Source organism: Myiozetetes cayanensis, unplaced genomic scaffold (assembly GCF_022539395.1).
Source record: "Myiozetetes cayanensis isolate MyiCay16 unplaced genomic scaffold, myiCay2020 scf23, whole genome shotgun sequence".
Classification (NCBI taxonomy): Eukaryota; Metazoa; Chordata; class Aves; order Passeriformes; family Tyrannidae; genus Myiozetetes; species Myiozetetes cayanensis.
The window spans coordinates 10,361,129-10,380,712 of NW_026087445.1; the positions used below are offsets into that span (position 1 = coordinate 10,361,129).

General features: G+C 50.5%; 1 protein-coding gene across 5 annotated transcripts in view; it reads left to right on the forward strand.

Moving 5' to 3' along the window:
- Window positions 1-1,450: 1,450 nt before the first annotated feature.
- MVB12B (multivesicular body subunit 12B) overlaps window positions 1,451-19,584 on the forward strand; it is a 57,813-nt gene continuing 39,679 nt past the window's right edge. Inside the window, exons 1-7 of one of the 5 annotated variants that reach the window (XM_050319897.1) lie at window positions 1,451-1,719; window positions 6,311-6,396; window positions 7,435-7,557; window positions 11,663-11,770; window positions 14,773-14,869; window positions 17,767-17,896; window positions 18,191-18,313. In XM_050319897.1, the coding sequence (XP_050175854.1) occupies window positions 7,447-7,557; window positions 11,663-11,770; window positions 14,773-14,869; window positions 17,767-17,896; window positions 18,191-18,313 (569 nt within the window). In that variant the 5' untranslated portion in view covers window positions 1,451-1,719; window positions 6,311-6,396; window positions 7,435-7,446. The other 4 variants (XM_050319898.1, XM_050319902.1, XM_050319901.1 and 1 more) reach the window with 4 other exon arrangements.

The window sequence follows — 19,584 nt, forward strand, 5'->3', positions numbered from 1 at the left end:
GGAGAGGGGAAAAAACCCAGGGAATTGGTGGTGTAGTTCAAGGCAGAATATCGGATAAGGAAACACCCTGTGACCATAGAGATGGACCCTCTGATAAATGCACCATGCTTTTAGATGGTACCTGGTTTTGTCAATGGGAGGAAATTTGGGTGTCTGAGTGAGATCTTTCTCCTCTTCTAGGTCACAAAGGCCAGGTTCCCAGCACAAAGGAAACCATAGCATCATGGAAAATACAGGAAAACAGCTCTAGGGGGAGACTATCTGTTCTGAGGGAATAACTGAGTAATGCCTGATAAGAGCTTTTGGGAAGGCTTTTGACTTGACTAGTAATAAAACCTCCCCAAGCTGTGTTTTACTCTTTGCTATTGTAGTTTTTAACTGTATCTTCACAGAATCTCTTGCTGCATTTCACACCCATCACTTCTCACCCTCTCACAAAGAACAGGTTTTTGCCCTTATCTTTAGTTCACATACAAATTAATGTTTCCCTCCCTCCTTCATTTCATTCTTCATCCCAGGATTTTTATTTTGCTTTAGAGTAGCAGCTACAACTCCCTGTCTTGCATCTGCACCAAAGGCTGCTGATATCAGCCTCTACACCCATCTTGATACTCTCCAGGTGGATGTTGTTGACCTTGCTTCAGGTAAGGTGCTCAAAACCCATTGCAGGACAGCTGCAGGATTTGTTCATGTGATGATGGCTACAGGCCATGCTCCTGTCTCAGGTTATGCTGTGATTCACATAACCTGCTAATTCAATGAGTGTGTTGTCAGTTTGGGCACTGGCATGTGATGATGTTGAGCAGAACTAGACTCTAACTGCCCCCTGCTCGGGATGTCTTCTGTGCTGTGAGTGGACCTGAGGGCTGGCTGGATAACCAGCCAGGGTTAACCATCCAGCCCAGCATACCCTGACCTCTCTGGACCATATCTGCTTCGTTGGTTTGTCAGGCTTTGGTGAGACAGAGCATCAAATATCTTCATGAATTCAAGGTAGCTCCTGAAACCGCTTGCCCCTGCCAGGGACTGCCTTCTCAAGAAGACAACCAGCTTGTTTGACACCATTTGCTCATCCTCAGCCCACAGCAGCTGCTGCCCATCTCCTGGATGCCGCCTGTTTCAGACAGAAGACAGAGGTTATATTGACCAAATCACAACTATTCAGCCATTTCCACCTGGCACCTCCTGTCAGCCCCAGGCTCGGGGCCGGGGGGGCTGTTGGGAGCGTGCCGGGGATCGCCCCGTTCTTGGGGAGGGAAGTTTTCGGGCGATTCCGCCGCAGGGCTGTGTGGGGGCCGAGCGCCGCTGCCCGGGGCTGCGGGCGGGGCCGGGCCGGGCGGAGCGGCGGAGGCAGCGCGGTGAGTGTCCCGTGGGCCGGGCCGGAGCGCGGGGCTCGGGCGGGGGGCGCGGGGCGGCGCGGGGGCCGGGCCGGGCGGGGCGGGCTCTGGGCCCTGCGCGCCGCGGTCCGGCCGCGGTGGGCGCGGAGCGGCGGCTGCGGCGGCGGGGAGTCCGAGCCGCGCCGAGAGTCCGGGGCCGCCCCGCGGCCTGGCCGCCGCCCGCTCGGCTCCGCTCCCCGCCCCGCGCCGCTCCGCCCAGGCCCGCAGGCCGCTCCCCTCCGCCGCTCCTCCTGCCGGGCCGCGCCGGCCCCGCCGGGCGATGAGGAGCTGCTTCTGCCTGCGCCGGGGGAGCCGCGACCCGCCGCCCGCCGCACGGGCAACAGTTAAGTGTCCCCGCGCCCGCCGCGACCCCGCGGCGCGGCCTCGCTCCGGGCCCGGCGGGCGCTCGCGGCTCCTGCGGGTCGGCCCCGCGGGCCGGCGCGGCAGGGCGAGCGGCGGGGCACTCAGTCGGCCGCGGCGCCGGGCGGGGCGGAGGGCCGAGCCCCCCGGGGCGGCGCAGGGGTGGCGGGAGCGCCCCGGGCCGAGGCTGCCGGGGCCGGGCTTCGCGGAGACCCCGCGCCTGGGCCCGGGCCGGAGCGCCCCGGTGGCTCCGCTGGAGCTGGGTCGGCTGCGGGAACGGCGTCGGGGACCAGCCGTGGGGCAGAGCCCGTTGACCTTGACGTGCTCTAGAATTTAATGTAAATTCTTACTGGTGACGTTAGAAAAGATAACAAAGCCCTGTGTTTTGTGTGGTCTTCTGCTCCAAGTGTCTGCAGTGTAGGTCCGCCCGAGTGCCCTTTTCTCACCTGTGCTCCGTGCGTGGCTGGAGGTGTGAGACAGGCGCGTGCTTTACAGTGATGGCTGGAGCAGCGACACAGAGCTGCCTTTGTTTTATGTACTCACCACCTGCATCATCAAGGTTTGCGAGCTCAGTCAGAGGTTTCTGGAGAGCTTTTCAAAAGTCCACCAAGCTTCGGTGTCTTCTGTGCCTTCCCAGAGCTGGGGCATTCTTGGCTTGGTCACAGTAACGCTGAAACCCGACAGGCCGGACATCAGGAGATGTGCAGCTGCTTGAGCTGAAGCTTGGGTTTCTCCATCTTGTGTTTTATTTAAACTGTGTGAGAGTACACCTGTACTTTAGGGAGTCTATGTGTCACATGGCAGGTTGGCTGTGTCATTTGTGTCACTGTTAGCTGAGATGGCCTTACCTGCTAGATAAAGGCTTAGCCTGAGCTTCTGGAGGTGTGAAATAAAGTACACATCTCATTCTTGTACTGTGTGCTGCCATGACAAAATGAATCCCAGGCTCAAGCGTGCCTGTAGCCCCCAGGTTCGTATCTGTGCCAAGATAAAAATAACTGAAGAGAATGTCATTTGTTTTCCTGCCCTGATGCAAGGTCAGTTGTATATGGAAACACTCTTCACAGATGTGTGTCCACAGTTAGAAGTACTGTGAAGCAATATAGGGTCTCGGTTTTGCTCATTCTGCGATTTAAGTTCCCGTTTCCATCCTGTTCAGTCTTAATGTGTAGATTTTGCAACTGATGCCTGGCAGGTGTCTCTCAGGGGAGCCTGGATGTGGGGGTGATTCTAGACATGCTTCCATGGGGGCAAAGCATGACACTGAAATTCTACCCGTTTGTGATGGTGGCCTTTGGGGCCCTGACCCCTCAGTCCAACTGTGCTCCTGTTTTTCTGAACTGTGTCCTATTCCATGAACGGAAATAGAAAGTTGGCTGGGGCTTTGTCCTGTTCCCGGACGTGGTGGGAGGCCCGGGAGAGCGGGGCAGTGTGACTCCGGAGCAGAGCATTGTGCCAGCAGTATCCCCACCTTTGCAGAGGGATGGAGTGACAGGCTGAGCAGACGGGCAAGGATTTAAGCAGAATATCTGCTTTGGTTTGGTGGGACCATTTCCCACAGCCTGCAGGGCCTCAGCAGGCTGGTTGATAATTTTTTTCAGTTTTACCTTAGCTCATACTTTTCTGCCTGTGGGAAGAGCAAGTCAGTGTCAAAGTACAGGGCTTGTAGTTGGAGGAAGAAACAATAAGACCATTCTCCCTCCAAGTCTTGGCTATTTAACTTCAGAGCTTGGCCTGCTGTGCTGGCAGCATGATGTTTCTGTAGCAAATACATCCACAGGCCTGATCTGATCATGTACATACCAGCTCTTGAACTTGCTGAACTTGTTGAAAAGGAACACTGAGAGCAAAAAGTGCTCTAGAAACTCACAATAATGCATTCATTTTTGAAGGTATGTTCTTCTATGTACGTGTCCCAGCCAAAGCCCAGCAGTGTGTGTGGTCAGTCACCTCAGTGGAACCAGTAGAAAAGTATGCCTAGGATAAACTAGCAAGAAAATGGGAGATAGCAAGTGAAGAGGACGTAAGCAGACAAACTTGGGGGTACTGGGAGAAGGGGAAGTACGTGTGTGTGACTGTGGATGTGGCCTGTGGGAAGAAGGCTGTAGCACAGCCTGGCAGAGTCCTTGAAGGCCTCTCCTACACCCTGGGGCCTCACGCCTCCTGCCCCGTGGTGCGGCTGGTTTGAGGGGGCGGGAAGCGTTTGGGATGTTGCCAGAAGCAGCATGGCTGCATGCCAAGAGTGCATCTTATGCATCTCATCCTGCAGCCATCCTATGCAGCTGTGCTGCGTGCTGCTTGGGGTTGGTGCTGGTAGTGTGCATGGACACTTTGTCTGGTGCAGGCACATCCTTTCCCTACTGGCTTTGTCCAAGCTGCCCCACAGTGTTTTGAAACTTCTTCCTGTCCCAGAGCTTGCATCCGGCTTCCTTGGCTGCCAGGGCGTGCTGAACACTGGATGTGGCCCCACAGCTCAGAACGACCTCCAGGGAGTATGCTCCCAACTAATGGGAAAAATGTTCTTACTGGTTTGGGCTGTTCCCAGAATAACTCTGCAGTGAGCAGTGCAGCGCAGGCCCTTGGGCAGAGCCCAGCACATACAGCTTATTGCAAGGTGGGGATAGGCCATCTCCTGGGCTGAGTGGTCAGCCACAGTGATGGTAGGTGGGTGTACAGGTCAAACCCACCTTGGTTAAAGAGAACTTAATTAAAATAACAAGCTGCCTAATAGGAGTATTTATAGAATCTTGCTCCTTAATTTAATCTCATCTTTCACTGTTTTTTTTTTTTTTTATTTTAAGTTCAAAGGTGTGATAGAAAAGAAACCGAACTTTGGTGCCCTGGGGGAGAAGTGCACTGTAACTAATCATCTGTGTAATTGCCCAGCCAGAGACACCCCTCTAACCTGCACAGAGTTCACAAAAACATTTATCCCAGTGTTCAAACTGATTGTTGCTGTTCCATATCTGTTCCAGATGCATCTTCAGTGCCACCCACGCAGTGGGAAGCTGCCTGGAGTGGCTGGCCTGGTGTGGCAGAGCCTGCCTGTGCTGTGGTGGCCCTGGCAGGTTTGCTCTCTGGGCAGGTGCTCTGTCCACTGTCCCTGCCGGCTATGGGTATGGGCTGTGGTTTGAGCACCAGGCAGAGGAAGGTGCTGGACTCACTGGCTGTGGGCAGCTCGGCCGGCCCTCGCTGCAGCGGGTGCTGCTCGGGGCCCTGCGCTGGTGCCACGCCACGTCACCCTGTGGCTTCCGCCCCGGCGAGGCGGAAAGCCCCGCGCCCGGCGCTGCCGCCATAGAGGGGCTTTGTGTGAGCCGTCACAAAGTGAGGATTGATGCCGTTTCCCCTCCCCCTTCTGTGCTGAGTGGAGCCAAAGATGGCTCCCACAAAGGTGCCCTTCTTCACTGAGGATGAGGTGCCGGCAGGCAGAGGGGGCTGCTCTGCAGCACTGTGCTGTTGGTAGGGCCACCCAACAGCGTTTCCACACTGGTGCCACGGATGCCCAGGGCCCTGTCCTCAGTCTTGCCCAGGCTGACTCGACTGCTGCTTGGGTTCCTGCCAGGGCAGCTTGGACTCCTTGCAGCAGGCCCCAGGCTGGCAAGATGGGGCCTGGGCAGCATTCAACAGCAGGTCCCCGGCCCGCATTAGCCCCATTCATGCCATCACTGCTGGGAAAGAGGAGGCAGTGCTGGGGATCTCTGCCTACATGAGCTGTCCCGGGGCCTGAGAGGGTACACAGGCCCTCTGCTTCCCTCGCCGAGGTGGCATGTCTGTGCCATCTGGCTACCCCTGCTCCCCTGCCTTTGTGGAGCAAACTGGCACTTCATCAGGGTGGGGGTTTGGTGGAGGCCTGGGGAACAAATCTGCTTCCCTTCAGTGTAGCTGCAGCTGTGTAGGAACCTGCTGTGCAGTGTTTTTTGCGTGCTGGGGAATATTGTCACTTACCTGGACTTCGCTTCAAAATGGCCTGAAAGAAGCTTGCATCAGCATTCATTATCTCCCAGCTCCTCCCAATGTGTAGTAACGAGTCATCACACTATTGAGAGTGACTTGGAAAAGTTTCAGAAAACGTGCATGAAGAACAGATTGTAATCTCTTTGTTAAATTCATATGCACTTGTTCCATGCTGCACATTTTAGGCAGTGGCCTCTGGATTATCTGCAAGGGATCCGGATGAGCCGGTGGGGCAGCACGGGCAGCAGCGTGGGGTCTCTTGGGGCTGTGCCGGTGCCTCCAGCGTTCCTGCGGTGGGGTCCTGTGCTCCTTGCCCAACCTGAGGACAGGGAGCCTGCTGGGAGAGGAGGGTGAGCCCCTGCAGCTCAAGCTGCGCTTCCCGTCAATGCTTTGGAACCTTGGGCTCTGTTGGGAACAAAGAAGGTTTGCTATGCTCTGTCCATGCTGGATGGGTATCCAGATGCCAGAGCAGAGCTCTCCTCTCTGGTTCAGCGATAGTGTTTGCACCATTACTGGTCACTAGTGTCTGTTGTTTTGGACTTCTCAAGTAGACTGGCTGTTCATGTGACATTATTATTATTTACATAGGGCCCAGACTTGCTCTTTTTTATTGCCTGCAGCACGATGTTTGTTCAGACTGGGCACTGTGAAGTGTAAACCCAGGTCCCACTGGCACCAGCACTCACCTCTGCCTTTTCTAGAAGCAGTAAGTAACCAGCCTTCTACGTGGCCCAGAAACGCTGGGGTTTGATTGCTCTGATGAGGGAATTGAATTAGGCAGTGCTGGTTTACGGCTTGTCTGGCTTCGCAGCAGTAATGCTTGTTTACACAAAGCACTGCCCTTTTATCTCAGGGTGCGTGGGGGGCGGTTTCCTGGGGCATTCCTGTCTGAAAGCCAGAGAAGACTTGCCCTAACTGGCTGCCTCTGCAGGAGACCACATGCTGAGGCAGTGGCACCTCTCCCTATCCTCCTCCTCCTCAGCGACTTGTTTCAGCACCTCTCTTGTCCTCTCCTCCTGCTTCCTGCAACAGCATCTCTCCGAAATTGGTTGGTCTTAACTGCTTCTGTCCCCTTTGCGTATCTCCCTCCCCTGACGTTCTTGGTGATGTGTCCCTTTTGGAAGATGCTCAGGCCTCCTCAAGGGCTCTGTCCGCTTTGCACCAGCCTACCCTGTGCTTCCTCTGTGTTCCCTGGTGTCGAGGCTCCCTGCAGGCAGTGCAGTTCTGCATCCAGCGCCAGAGACATCTGTGCTGCTCTGTGAAAATTGTCTGGCTCTGGGGGGTGTGATGGGACTGAAGACTTGTGGGGGAACCCACAGCATGTTCTAATACCCGCAGTGGATGAGGAGCCTCCCTCTGAAGCCATTAGGAGCAGACTTCTTTCTGCTTAAAATGAGAGAGCTGCTTCAACCAGCCCACCTTGGGGGTGAAATTTGTTCTCTGCTTGGGAGGGAAGGCATTGGGTTTTCCCATCATTGCTAGATGGAGACCAGCTCATGGAAGCAACAAAATGAGTCTCAGAGGCTGCCAGCCCAAATTCCAAAACTGTTTGGCATTGCATAAATGTACCCTCTTATCAAAAGCTAATGAAAGTGCAGAAGGTGTGTCTGGCCTAATCTTGTGTTCACCTTGGCCGTCTGGTGTGTCAGCACAGGCACTGTGGCATGCATGTGGGCTGTTGGTGCTCTGGCTTCTGCTGGGGTGTGCTGCCCAGCAGCCCTTTAATTCTGCTCCTTTCTTCCAGAATCAGTCCATAATGCCTGAGGTGCGAGACCTCTCTGATGCCTTGCCTGACCTGCCGATGGATCCCATCACAGGTGTTGGTGTGGTTGCATCCCGGAGCCGAGCACCGACTGGATATGATGTAGTAAGTAGAGCTGTTTGAGCTGCTGCTGCTAATGCTTGTTTCTGCCCTAATGAGGCTTTACTTTGCTGGGAAACAGCATCTCTTCCAGAGAGAGCTTGACTTCAGATGGTGCTGTGAGAAGTCATTTGGTAGCCAGCTGCCCACCTTTCAGCCCACAGCACTTAGTGATTTCCCTCAGTGGAGGGTTATGGGTGCAATTGTGCACTCCTCTGCCACTCCAGAGGAGCTTAATTACCTGGAGGAGGGATTTTCAGAAACAGCTGGCCACTGTGGCATGCAAATTTAATAATCCTGGTAATATTCATCCTGAAGGAGTCCTAAGTATTGCACAAATTATATCTCTGCATAAATGGATCCCTCATCAGCTGTTTATTCCCAAATATCAACACTGCACAATGATGATGAGAAGCTCCAGAATGGGAAGCAAAGATTTTTGCATCCAGATGAAATTGCAAAGATGATTTTGATGGGCAGAATGCAAACCTCTAAACTAAGGTTTGGCAGGAGACTGGCGGCAGGAAAAGGCGGCTGCATACAGCAGAGACGAATGTGTGAGTGGATAAAGGGAGGTCACTGTTTAACAGCTGCCTGTTCCTTGGATTAGTTGCTGTGTACCCAGCAGCAGGATATTTCTCCCCATAGATTAGTGTCCCAAACTGTGAAATACCGGAAAATACTGACCTTGCAGAGGTCTATAGAGAAAGATTTGACCTGCTTGCCTTTCTGTGTGTTCTGCTCCAACTGTGCTACATCACACCTTGGTATGCAGAGCCGCACAGCTTGTGTGGTGGGAGTGGAAACCAGCTGTCTTGAGGCTTTGCTCACAGCTCTTCAGCGCTGGATCATTGCATACCTTGATCAGTGTGAAGGAAGAAAATGAATCAGGCTGGTGTGACTGTGGACATGGGATGTGGGAAGAAGGGGGGGAATTGTGAAAAGGTGCTTTAAAGAACTGGGAGTTTTCTTGCATTTTCTGCATTTTTCTGACTGCTCATTACCTGTGTGAGCCAGGCTGTGTAATTAGCTGCTTGCCCTGATAAAGGAGCATGGGACAGTGTGAGAGTTGTGATAACAGAATTGCATTTTGCCTAAATGGCTGGGCAGAGAGAGCGCTCACCCCAGATAGCCTGTCTGTGGCTTAATGGGGAGCTGCAGCGCTAACGCAGTTTAAACTAAACAAGATAAAAGAATCTTCCTGTGGCTTAATCCAATTACGGTGGTGGTGTAATAATGCTGGTGAATGTGGGTCGCTCTCTCCTCAGGGCACAGCGAGGAGCTGCCTTTGCTCTGGTTCTGCTGCCGTCCTCTCTCTTCCCAAAGAGCACTCTCTGCCCCTGCAGCAGGCCCTGGGGCAGCACCTGCTGTCTGCAGTCCTTACCTGAGTGTGGCTGCCTGGGTGCTGCCAGCAGCCCTTGGTGTTCTGTCCCCGTGCAGCACCTGCTGTCACAGGGCCATGCTCGGTGCCACCCTGCTGTGACAGGATGGTGGCTGTGCTTTTCTTGCCTGGGTGTCTGTTAAGGCAGATCACCCTGTGGGGTAGGAGATTTAAAGGGCATGCTTTCCAAAGACCTGACTGTGGTAGCAGTAACTCTATTCCGACTGCTGTGCAGCAGATAGATCACCCTGCACTTGGAGGGGATGAGCTGGGGGCACCTTCCTTACTGTGTGTCGCTCTGTCAGGTCCATCTGTTTGTAGCATGTGGGTAAGGAGTGTCTTCCCTCAGCTCCATGAGGAGAAGGACTGTTTCTTGTGCCTGGTGTGCTGTGTGCCCAGTGCTGGGTGCCATTGTGGTCTGTCTCACACGTTCCTTGCCTCTTAGCCAAGGGAGGACTGGGTGAGCTGGGGCTGCAGAGTACCTGTCCTGCTGCCGGGTTTGCCGTGGTCTCTGCCACTCGCTCCTGTTCCAAGGGCACGCTGCTCAGGCATGGGACTGCTTCACGGGGTGCAGGGCATTCCTCCTCGCTTGTGGGAGCCCAGAAGGTGATGCAAAAAGTCTCCTGTTTATATTGCTCTGTTTTCTCTCCCCATGAGTTTTCTGACAAGTCTGTGCATGTTTGCATTCTCCAGGCTTGGAAAAAGTCTTAAGCATGATGAGGCAGAGCAGAGCACTCAAGGTTCATTGCTGGGGATGTTGCCTGCGACAGTTGCATTTCAGCAACTAGAAGATGGGTTAGAATGGCAGGACTGTTCCTAAAAAAGGGTGTGGTGTGGATTGGAGGTTTTTAGGTTTATTTATCGTTAAGTTGGACTGTGACAGTGCCAGGGCTCTCTCCAGAGCATTAACAGTGCCAGTGCAGGGGCCCTTCAGATGCCTTGGCCAGTTGTCATCCAACTGTGCCCTGAGCAGTGAATGGTAGAGATGTCATCAACTGAAGTGATATATGTCCACCTTAAAAAATATGGTATTGTTGTAAGTCATGTGAAGTTCCTCAAGCTTACAGAAGTTAGATAAAAAGTTAATTTGACAGCAGGTTGTGTAGCACCAGTTTTGCAGTTGCACATGAATCTGTTGCTGCCTGTTGATTTTTGAACATCTTAACAAAACTGGCTAGCACAAAGAACTCAAACCATATCAGTGATCAAAGTGATGAAATCTAGGTCTAGTCCCTCAAACTATTCTTCACAAGGCCTGGAGTTCAAGCTAACCATCCTTAGCAGTTTTCTCAAGCGAATTGTTTTCAGAATATATTTTCACCAGGACTGATTTACCCGTAGGGGAGGGAGATGCTTGTGGATTTTACATATTCCTAAACTATCACTTGAGGAAAGAGCTGAATTCAAGGAATTCACGTAAGCAAAAAATCCCAGCAAAATCTTGTTCTAAAATGTGACTTTAAAAATCAGGCATGTTTCTTTGCAGAGGCCTGAATACAAAAGCTGTGTGTTGTACAAGGGCTTGAGCTGAGCTGGGGCTTGCAAACAGCAGCTGCTGAAATGTGGGGAGCAGCCAGTGCACTTTGGTGCTTTGATCAGACCGTGAACACACATCTCTCTCCCGCACTTGCGATAATCGGAGGCCTTGTCAGCACACGGCTCTTACTTCCTGTGCCCTGTGCAGTCTCCACTCAACTAAACGTGGGTGCAAACAGGGGCAACAAATGTCAGCTCTTTGTTATCAGGCTGCTCTGGGACCAAGGGCTCACTTGGTAAGATTAGACTTGGAAGAGCTGCAGTGGAGCTGTTCACCCCATCTGAGAGACGTTAGGAAGAAGTTAAGCTGTGCTTCTGTGGAGCTTCAGACCGTGCTGGAGTCTCCTCTTGGAAGATATTGGTCAGGTGTTAGTCTGGTGGGGTAATCTTTTTTCTGCTACCCTTCTCCTTGTGTTTGCCACCTTGTCTCCTCTCTTACTTGACAAGAAACCTTTTGGGGCTGGAGCGCTTACCAGCTGTGTGGGAGAGTGCTCTGCTACTGGGAGCAGAGCCCTTTCCCAGCACAAAGTGCTACCTCCTGCCCACTCCTTGAATCAGCTCAGAGATCTCCTCCTGCTTGTGCCGCTGTCTCGTCTGTGTAGGGTCCGGTGCCTGTTCCCTTTCCTTCCGTGCGGTGTGCGCTGTCGATTGAACTGGGCGTGGGGTTGCATTTGAGATGGATGTTTGCAGAGTGCATCCTCACTGCTGCAAAAATCCACCAGTGACTGGGGCTTTCCTCATCTGCTGGAAGCAGCTTTTTGGCCTGAAGCCAGAATTCCTTGATGGCTTTCTGTGAAAATTGTCTTGAGATGGGGCAGTTTCTGTGCTCTGTTTCCACAGACACTCACAGCGTGCTTGGTGTGCCCTTGCACGTGGGGTGGTAATGAGAGTTTCAATGTGCTGACTTTTCCAAACTATTGTTTGGAGACTGTAACCCAAGTTACTGTTTCCTCATTAGGGTAGCCTTTGTCAGAGCATCTTTAATCAAGGGGCTCCCAAGAGACAGCATTTTTAGAACTTCCTTTTATACCTCCTCTTGGAAGTTCTTTGTGCTGCACCTTGTGAAGAAACTAATGAGATGCTGTGAGAGTTCGGGCTGCTGTTAATTAGGAGAGGTCTGAGGAAGAAGTACTGTACATACATTAACTTTATCTTAGCTCACGTCTCCTCTCTCCCTCTGTCTCTTCTTTGCAGGTTGCACAAACAGCAGATGGCTTGGATGCTGACCTCTGGAAAGATGGCTTATTTAAATCCAAGGTCACACGGTACCTGTGCTTCACCAGATCATTTTCAAAAGAAAACGTAAGTCGGTTTGCTGAGTATCTGCATGATTTGCATCTGTGCCTGGTATGCTCTTACCCATAAGATGATTCATTTTATGGAGCCAATTATAATTCAAGCAGGCTTTTTGCTGAGTTTGGGTGCGTCAGGAGGCAAACTGCAATGGCAGGATATTTGCATTTTGTCTGTGTTCCTCATGGAAAGAAATTGCTGACAAAATTTGCAATAAAAGCAGCAGAAAAGGGAACACTTGCATTTCAACAGCCTCTCGCACTCGTGTTTCTTGCTGCAGCAGTGACCACTGCACACTCATGGTTGTGATGGATTTCTAACCCAAAGTACCATGAGAAAACCAGGGGGTAGTGTTGGTGAAGGAGATGTTAGTTTCTGACTTGTGGGGCATCTTGGATATTTTCTTCCAGGATTAGCTTGCTTTCTTTGTTGTTTTTGCTGCTGATTCTTGAAAATGTGCCCACATTGTGCATATGCTGCTATATTCTTTTAATCTGATCTGACCATTAAGTGTAAGTTGCTTTGTGATTAGTGGCAGTTGTCTGCCCACACTTCTGTGGAGGAGAGGAGACTGTGCAGCGAGGGCCTGATGCATTCTGCTGTGGTTTTGTTTGAGACTAGTGTGAAAACTTTCTCTTTTCTGGGGGAACTGTTGACTTCTGCAATGAATGTACTCCATCTAGTGGGTAATCTTGCCTTTGGTCGTGGTTTGGATGTTCACAGAGACTCAGCTGTCAGGAGCTGGAGGTACCATTTTGTACTTGTGCTTTCACCGCAGTGGGAACAAAAAAGTGACGGCAGCTTCAGAGGCTGCTCATGGGTCCTGACAGGAGAGCCTGAGGCTACCAGTTCCCAGCATTTGACCTTTATTCCATCTGCTTCCCTGCCTGCCTCTAGATATCGCTTCCTGGAGTAGATGGACAATAATTATGCTTTTCATACTGGAGTACATGCAGTCACAGGAATAACAGCCCCAGAATAGGCAGGGAGGCTATTAAACAGAAAGGTTTCTGCTGATATGAATGTTAGGTGTATCTGTGGCTACCTGAAATGTGATGTTGTCAGAAATAATTACAGGACAGTAGGAGCTGCTGGCTGCAGAGACAGTGTAAATATCCTCAGCTGGTGCCTTTTGGGCTTTTGGCAGGAGCCCTGAGCTTGGTGTGATTTGGGAGTACCTTTCTCATATTGATGAGGCATGAATTAAAGCAAGAGCTTCCCCAGCACTCAGCCCTCTTTGGCCATGGGGGATAATGATGTACTGCCCTGTTGAAAACCTCTGAGGGTTAAAGGGCCTTAATTCCCTCATCCAGAAGGAAGGGAGGGGAGAGGCTCCTTCTCCCGTGGACGTTGATGTGTTGCTGCACTTTGGGTTGCAAGTTTTACATTCAGGGTGTTTTTTGTGTTAACCAAAACACTGAGAACAAAACACAGAACTTTGTCCTGAAGAACATGTTAATGCAGAGTTAATGCACCTCAGATACCTGGGTTATAGCAGAGCCAGTCTGCAGTGTCTCTTCAGCAGTCATCATTCTCAACAGTTTACAATATCTGAGGATTATAAACATGTTGCTGTATTTGAGAGTCATGGTGAGGAGGCCCTGGATGGTGGGTCTCACGAGCACAGGGGCTTTGTTCCCTTTTCTTCTGTGCATGTGGCAGAGCATCGGTGCTGACTCCCAAGTTCCAGCAGCTAACAAACTCCTTGCAGGCACATCTCCTACCTGTCTGCTGCCGATGGAAGAGTGATCGGTGGTTCAGCTGAAAGTTGCCACTGATGTAACTCAGCCAGACGGCTTGGATAAATAAAACATGAAAGATGAATCAGCAGTAACCACTTCATCTGCCGTCTGCTGTTGCCAGGACCATGTTAACTGACACATTCAGGTTTGGCAGCATCCAGCATTGCTGGCTCTGAGACGCCCTGGCCGTGGAGGGTCAGAGGCGTGTGGGGCTGCCTGGCCTCGGCCTCTTTACATGAGCAAAGGGTGTGTGCCACACTCATGCCTAGTGGGACAGGGCTGCAGATGTGCTGGCCCTCCTGCTGAGGAGTTGACTGTAAAATGCAGGACCTCCAAAAAATAAACACAGACCTGATCTCCCCTTATTTCAGAGCCTGCATATTTAAATATGTTTTTAAATAGTTCAGTGGAATAATCAGAGAGTAGAGGCTTTGCCTGAAAAACTCTGCCAGATAAAAACTAAAGGAGGTACTTAGCAGCCAGTAACAGTAAAACTCACTGATAATGGTTTGATGGCTTGGGATGACACTTCTCTTTGTAAGGGCTGTGCAGTAACTGAAATGTGCTCTTCTTCCATACATGAATCCAGATTATTGGCAGCAGTGCTGGCTTTAATGAGAACTGCAAAAAAAATCTGGTCTCTAAACTGTTGTGGAGGCTGTCGCTTTGAATTGTGCTTTAAGCTCTTCAAGCCTTGATTAATAGGATGAGGCATGAGTTCAGAATTCACATGGACTCCAGATGAAGTTCTTCATTCCAAATGGCCCGTGCTTCTGGAACATGCTCTTTGGAGCTAGAACCATGTCTGTTCAGTACTAATTAGCTAATGCATGTAATAACTTTGGCTGTGCCTGCATGAGCCGTTGTCCTGTGATGCTTTCTGCTGTTACTGTCATGGAAATGTCATGTTGCTGTGGTGGTGTAGAGTCTCTAAGAACTGAGGTGACCTACTCAGTGGATGAGTTGGTGGAGGTGGTACTTTCAACTGCCATTTTCCAAGAGAGAGAATTTGGTTTTGCTTCCAAGTATCTGGAAGTATGGCAGTAGGTGAAGTGTTAAAATCTTGAATGCTGGAAGTTGACTGGTATGTCCTAGTCAATTGTTGTCTGGTTCCTTCAGAGGGGACTATTGCAAGGGTTGGCTTGGTACCTTCTTACCATTTTTAAAGTTGTGTTTGGACAAGGCATCTTGTGGTTCAGCAGGTGGGAAAAGCTGGGTTTGATTTTGGCGACATTGTCATAATCAGCTGTTTCTTTTCTCTCTCCAAAGAGTCATTTAGGCAACGTCTTGGTTGACATGAAGCTCATTGATATCAAGGACACTTTACCTGTGGGCTTCATTCCTATCCAGGAGACCATTGATACACGTGAGTTGATATCTGTTCCTACCTCCTGCTCTGACAGTGCCATTGTGGTCAGGCAGAGGAGGACTGTGTCCCAAGCAGAGGGTTTAGGAACAGCTCTGGGCTGCAGTGAAAGCAGTCTTTGGTTTCCCTGAACTCCTCAGGCTGTTTAATGGGACTGCCTGGATCTCTCCACTCACTTGCTAGAGCCCCCTCACAGCTCTGAGGCAGGAAGAGAAAGTTCATTTTTTCATATTGAAGTGTGGACTGGGCCTAGCAGGAGCAGAGGGGTGTTTACAAATGCAGTGAAAGGAAGGGGATATGCTTGTGGTGCTGTGTTCATGCACGCCCGCTCTGCCTCTCCCACCATGAACGAACGAGGCCCCATGTCCTGCCAGGTAGTGCTGAGGGGGGTGAGATATGTTTGTGCTTGCTGAGAGAAGGCACAAGTACAGTGTCCAGGGGGAATACCATTCTCATTTTTGCAAGGCAGAATCGCTTCACTGCAGCAGTTAAGTGAGCAGTTCCCAAACAGTGCATTTGGCTCCCCTGGGACTCAAGGCAGCGGCTGCTGGAGCCGCGTCTGGTGGCAACCCTGTGCTCTGCAGCGGGCACTGAGGGCGTTGGGCTGGCAGGGGATGAGCCCCGTGGGAGCAGAGTGTGAGGGGATGGCAGGACACCAGCTCTGATACTCAGTGTGCAGCTGCTGGTCACAGCAGGGCTGGTCCTAGTGCATGTCAGTGATGAAATCCAGCCTAGGAATGAGCAGAAAGAGGGGGTACATGAGCCTGCTTTGCAGGGAATCTGGGACTGCAGCATGTGACGATGGTTTTTTAGTCGCTGCAGTCTGGTTCTGATTGGAACCTGTTACCTGGAAGTGAAAAGCTCTGCAGCCCATTCCCCTGGGTCACCCCTTGAGAATTCCTGGGCATATGTGGTGTGAGGTAGAGTTATTGGCTTATCCTGCTTGCCCGTGGGAGTGCTGGACCTTACTGCATGCTGCTACAGTTTCTGTGAAAGTCCTCGTGGAAGGGTGTAAGGGGGCTTTGTTACTAATTTGAAATGCATTGGGTTGTCACCCCACAGTCTCTATAGCAGAGGCACTGCCTGTACTAAGGAAGCAGTGCACATCTTTCCCTTTATTGGCATGAATGAACACACTTTGATTGACTGTTTATAATATGTTTACTTAAAATTAACTCTGGCTAAGCATGTGTAACTACTGAATCCAGCTCCTAAACCACATTTGCTAGAGACTGCAGACTCCAACCAAGGGTGAGAGACCACAGACAAAAGCAAATACGCAGCTTTGTACTTGCAGAGAAAGTCAAACAAGAGGCACTGATTTTGTTCAGAGTTAGGTTTGTAGTTACAGGTGTCTCTGTGTTCCTTTCAAAGTGGCAGCTGACTTGCAGTAAATATATTTGAAATTACTAGGTCCTGAGAAAATTTTCAGTTGTGGAAGCCTTAAACCCTAGACTCCTAAAATCAGTTTTAGGCACTTCAAACAGAGGCCCTAGTTTTCAAATCAAGATAAGAACTAAACTTCAGTGATGCAGGTATTTACCATCTCTAAAAGTAGCACTGTAACTGCAAGGTGCATGCACAGATGCTGTATTTGCACACCTCACACTGTCTGTACAGTTAGTGATGCTGGTGCAATGGCACATTCCAGAGGCTGGGATGGATTGCTCTTCTCCCAAGGTGTGGATTATGAAACAGGAGGAACCACAAAGACAAGGCTGCTTGCCATCTGTTGAAGTGAGAGCATTATTTTAAGTTAGAAGATATTTATTCATATTAAGCTGAAGGGTTTTTATTTTGCAGGCACTTGTTTGTAGTTACTGGTTGTTTCCAGATTTTCATTCAGCATCTGCTCTTTAGATTTTCAGTTTATCAGTAGACTTGTGTCCTGCCTTCCAAGTGCCTGCATCCAAACAGGAACCTCACCTTGCTCGCCCTGAGACTCCTTAGGGTGAGATGGAGCAGTGGTTTCCAAGCACTGCGAATCCGTCTCTGTGTGCCAGTGCCACCTGTGGTCACAGACTGCCCCGGAGCTGGCTGTGGATTGTGTCTGCATGCAGACAGACAGCCTGCAGATATGTGAATTCATTATATAGATAAGGCTTAACTTTGATGGGCTTGAGTTTTACATGATGGATAACACAGAAGCAAGTGGAATTGCTCTGTGACACGTAACAGTGAGGGCTGTGCAGCAGGTTCACTCGCTCCCAGAGCACAGGTCAGAGCAGCACAGCTGCCTCGTTGGACCTCTTGGCAGTTTTGCTTTGTCAATCCACTTTGTCCCTATGAAGAACCAGGGCAAACACGGTGGGAGTATAATTTCTGTGCCTGCTGACTGCATCAGGAGATGTCACTAATACTTGGGACGTGTGAGGTTTGGGCAGACAGCTCTTACCCTCGACCTCTCTGCATGGTGGGCTCTGCCTGCCCCTCCTGGTGGAGGTGACTAGTTGGAAGCAATTGGCAGACTGAACTGACTGGTTGTGTCAGTGGCTTCCAGGTACATTCCTAGAGGCGATGCTTGTGAGAGGAATTTATAGATACATCTGTCCAGGCCAGTGAGGCAAACATTACCTGGGAAGGAGCAAGGGAGTGTGAGAGGTATGAGGAACTGGCAGAGTCACCTGCCATTTGGCACTGTGTGGCGGCACTGGGCACACGTGGGGGCTGATCTCTGCAGAGGGCAGGAGGAGATCTGGTTATTGTGGTGCCCGTCATGCATCTCCTGATGAAACATTCCTCACTGAATGGCACTGCACTGTCTGGTTTGCTGACATGTCTGTTTTTTGGCACCAGTTCTTCCCATAATTATCTGCCTAATATTTGGAGAGACAATAAATAGCATTATACCCTAATCTTGCATAAAACACACCCTGTGTTCTGCATTGTTTTTCCAGAAGAAATAGCTTTCAGAAAGAAGAGGCTGTGCATTAAATTCATCCCTCGAGATTCCACAGAGGCAGCCATCTGTGATATCCGAATCCTGGGAAGATCTAAACAGGCCCCTCCTCAGTACACATTTATAGGGTAAGTAACCTTCACTCCGAAACTGTTGTCGTAAATTCAGTTGTACCAAGGCAACGCACCCTGTGTTCCTGTAATTACTGAGTAGTAGTTTGTAAGAGCTGAAGCTTGTCATTAGAAAAGTCCAAGTAAGTACAAGTGTTACTGGGTTTAATGTAGGAATTCGCTCATCCTCTTTTTTTCAGTTAGACTGGCTCTCACTGACTGAGGTGTTTGTGAAACACATCAGTGCTTGATGTTCATGCATATGTGCAGCATTTGTTTGTAGCACTGATGCCTTCTGTGTTGATTCCCCAGGGAGCTGAACAGCATGGGCATTTGGTACCGGATGGGCAGAGTGCCACGCAACCACGACTCCGCACAGCCCGCAGCTCCTCCTGCCCAAGCTCCAGCTTCGACCCCTGCTCCCAACCTGCCAAGGTAGGTTTTCTGCATTCCAGCCATTTCTGCTTGATGCTGCATGGTGTGTGGTTTCTGACCTTGCCTTGGAAACCAAGACCAGGGTACTGTATTCTTATGGAATGATTGTGGCACGATGAAGGAATGTGCTGTTGTTGAAGTATTTACCTACTGGAAGTTTCTTTGCCTGTCATTGCGTAAAGACACATGGGTGAAGAAGCTAGAAGAAAGAAAAAGCCTGCAGAGGAAGGAAAACAGCAGACTGCACCTTTCCTTTGCTTCAAACTATGCAGGATGTTGTGGTTTCCAACATGTGCCTGTGGGCCAGCCTGTAAGAGTGGGCCAGAGCTGCAGCCAGGCTGATTGCTCTCCTTGACCAGAAGGAAAGAGAAGCATTCATACAGACTTTATTAGAGAAACAGGTTTTGCACATCTCCAAGATCAGTCCACTCATGGTTTGAAGTACTGGCTCTTGGGTTTTTATTTTCTTGGACCCGACCGCTGAGCTCCAGTCATGCAGCTGACATGAGCCCCGCTCATCTTGTGGTGACAGATGGGAGCAGCGCTGCTGGGCAGGGGCTGGCACGGTGTCTGTTCAGGCTGTTTTCCCTATGTTGTGGACAATATTTGTATGTGTGTATGAATGAATGTGCTGGTGTGTATATTTGCATATGCCAATAGTCCTGTATTGACAGCTAACTTGCTGTATTTCTCCAGGCAAAACCAAGTGGTGTTAAGCCAGCCCAGACAGAGGTTAAACTGAGCACATTGCACTCCTGGCATTCATTCACTGTGAAAGCACAGCACCCAGTGTGAGTCAGGGTCCTGCTGCTGAGGCTCAGGGACTGAGTGGGGCTAGGCCATTTCTGGGGACATCATGCTCCCCATGGGTCCCTGTGTGATTTTGTCTAATTAGACAAAAATGTATTTTTACACTAGGCATTTGGTACACTGCAAATACCTTTACAGTATTGCAGTAACTATTGAGAGCTAGAATTTTGAAAGAGAGAGAGGAGAGACATTCCAGGGGGATCTAAGGTCATTGTGTACGAAGGTCATTGTATCACATGGGTTGAAATTGCTCACGTACTTTGGAGTCTTGATTTACAGATAATTTCAGAGTTACGCTGTTAAACTGTTGTAAAATGCTCCCCAAAAAGCTATCAGGTGTCTTTTTAAGGCAGGTGTGTACACTTGAGACTTCACCTGTGACCTAGAATGGAATCCACCGTCCTGCAGTGGCTCTTCTCCAGAGCCTCTGGGTGTTTCTTGTGTTTCTTTCACTGAAAGTT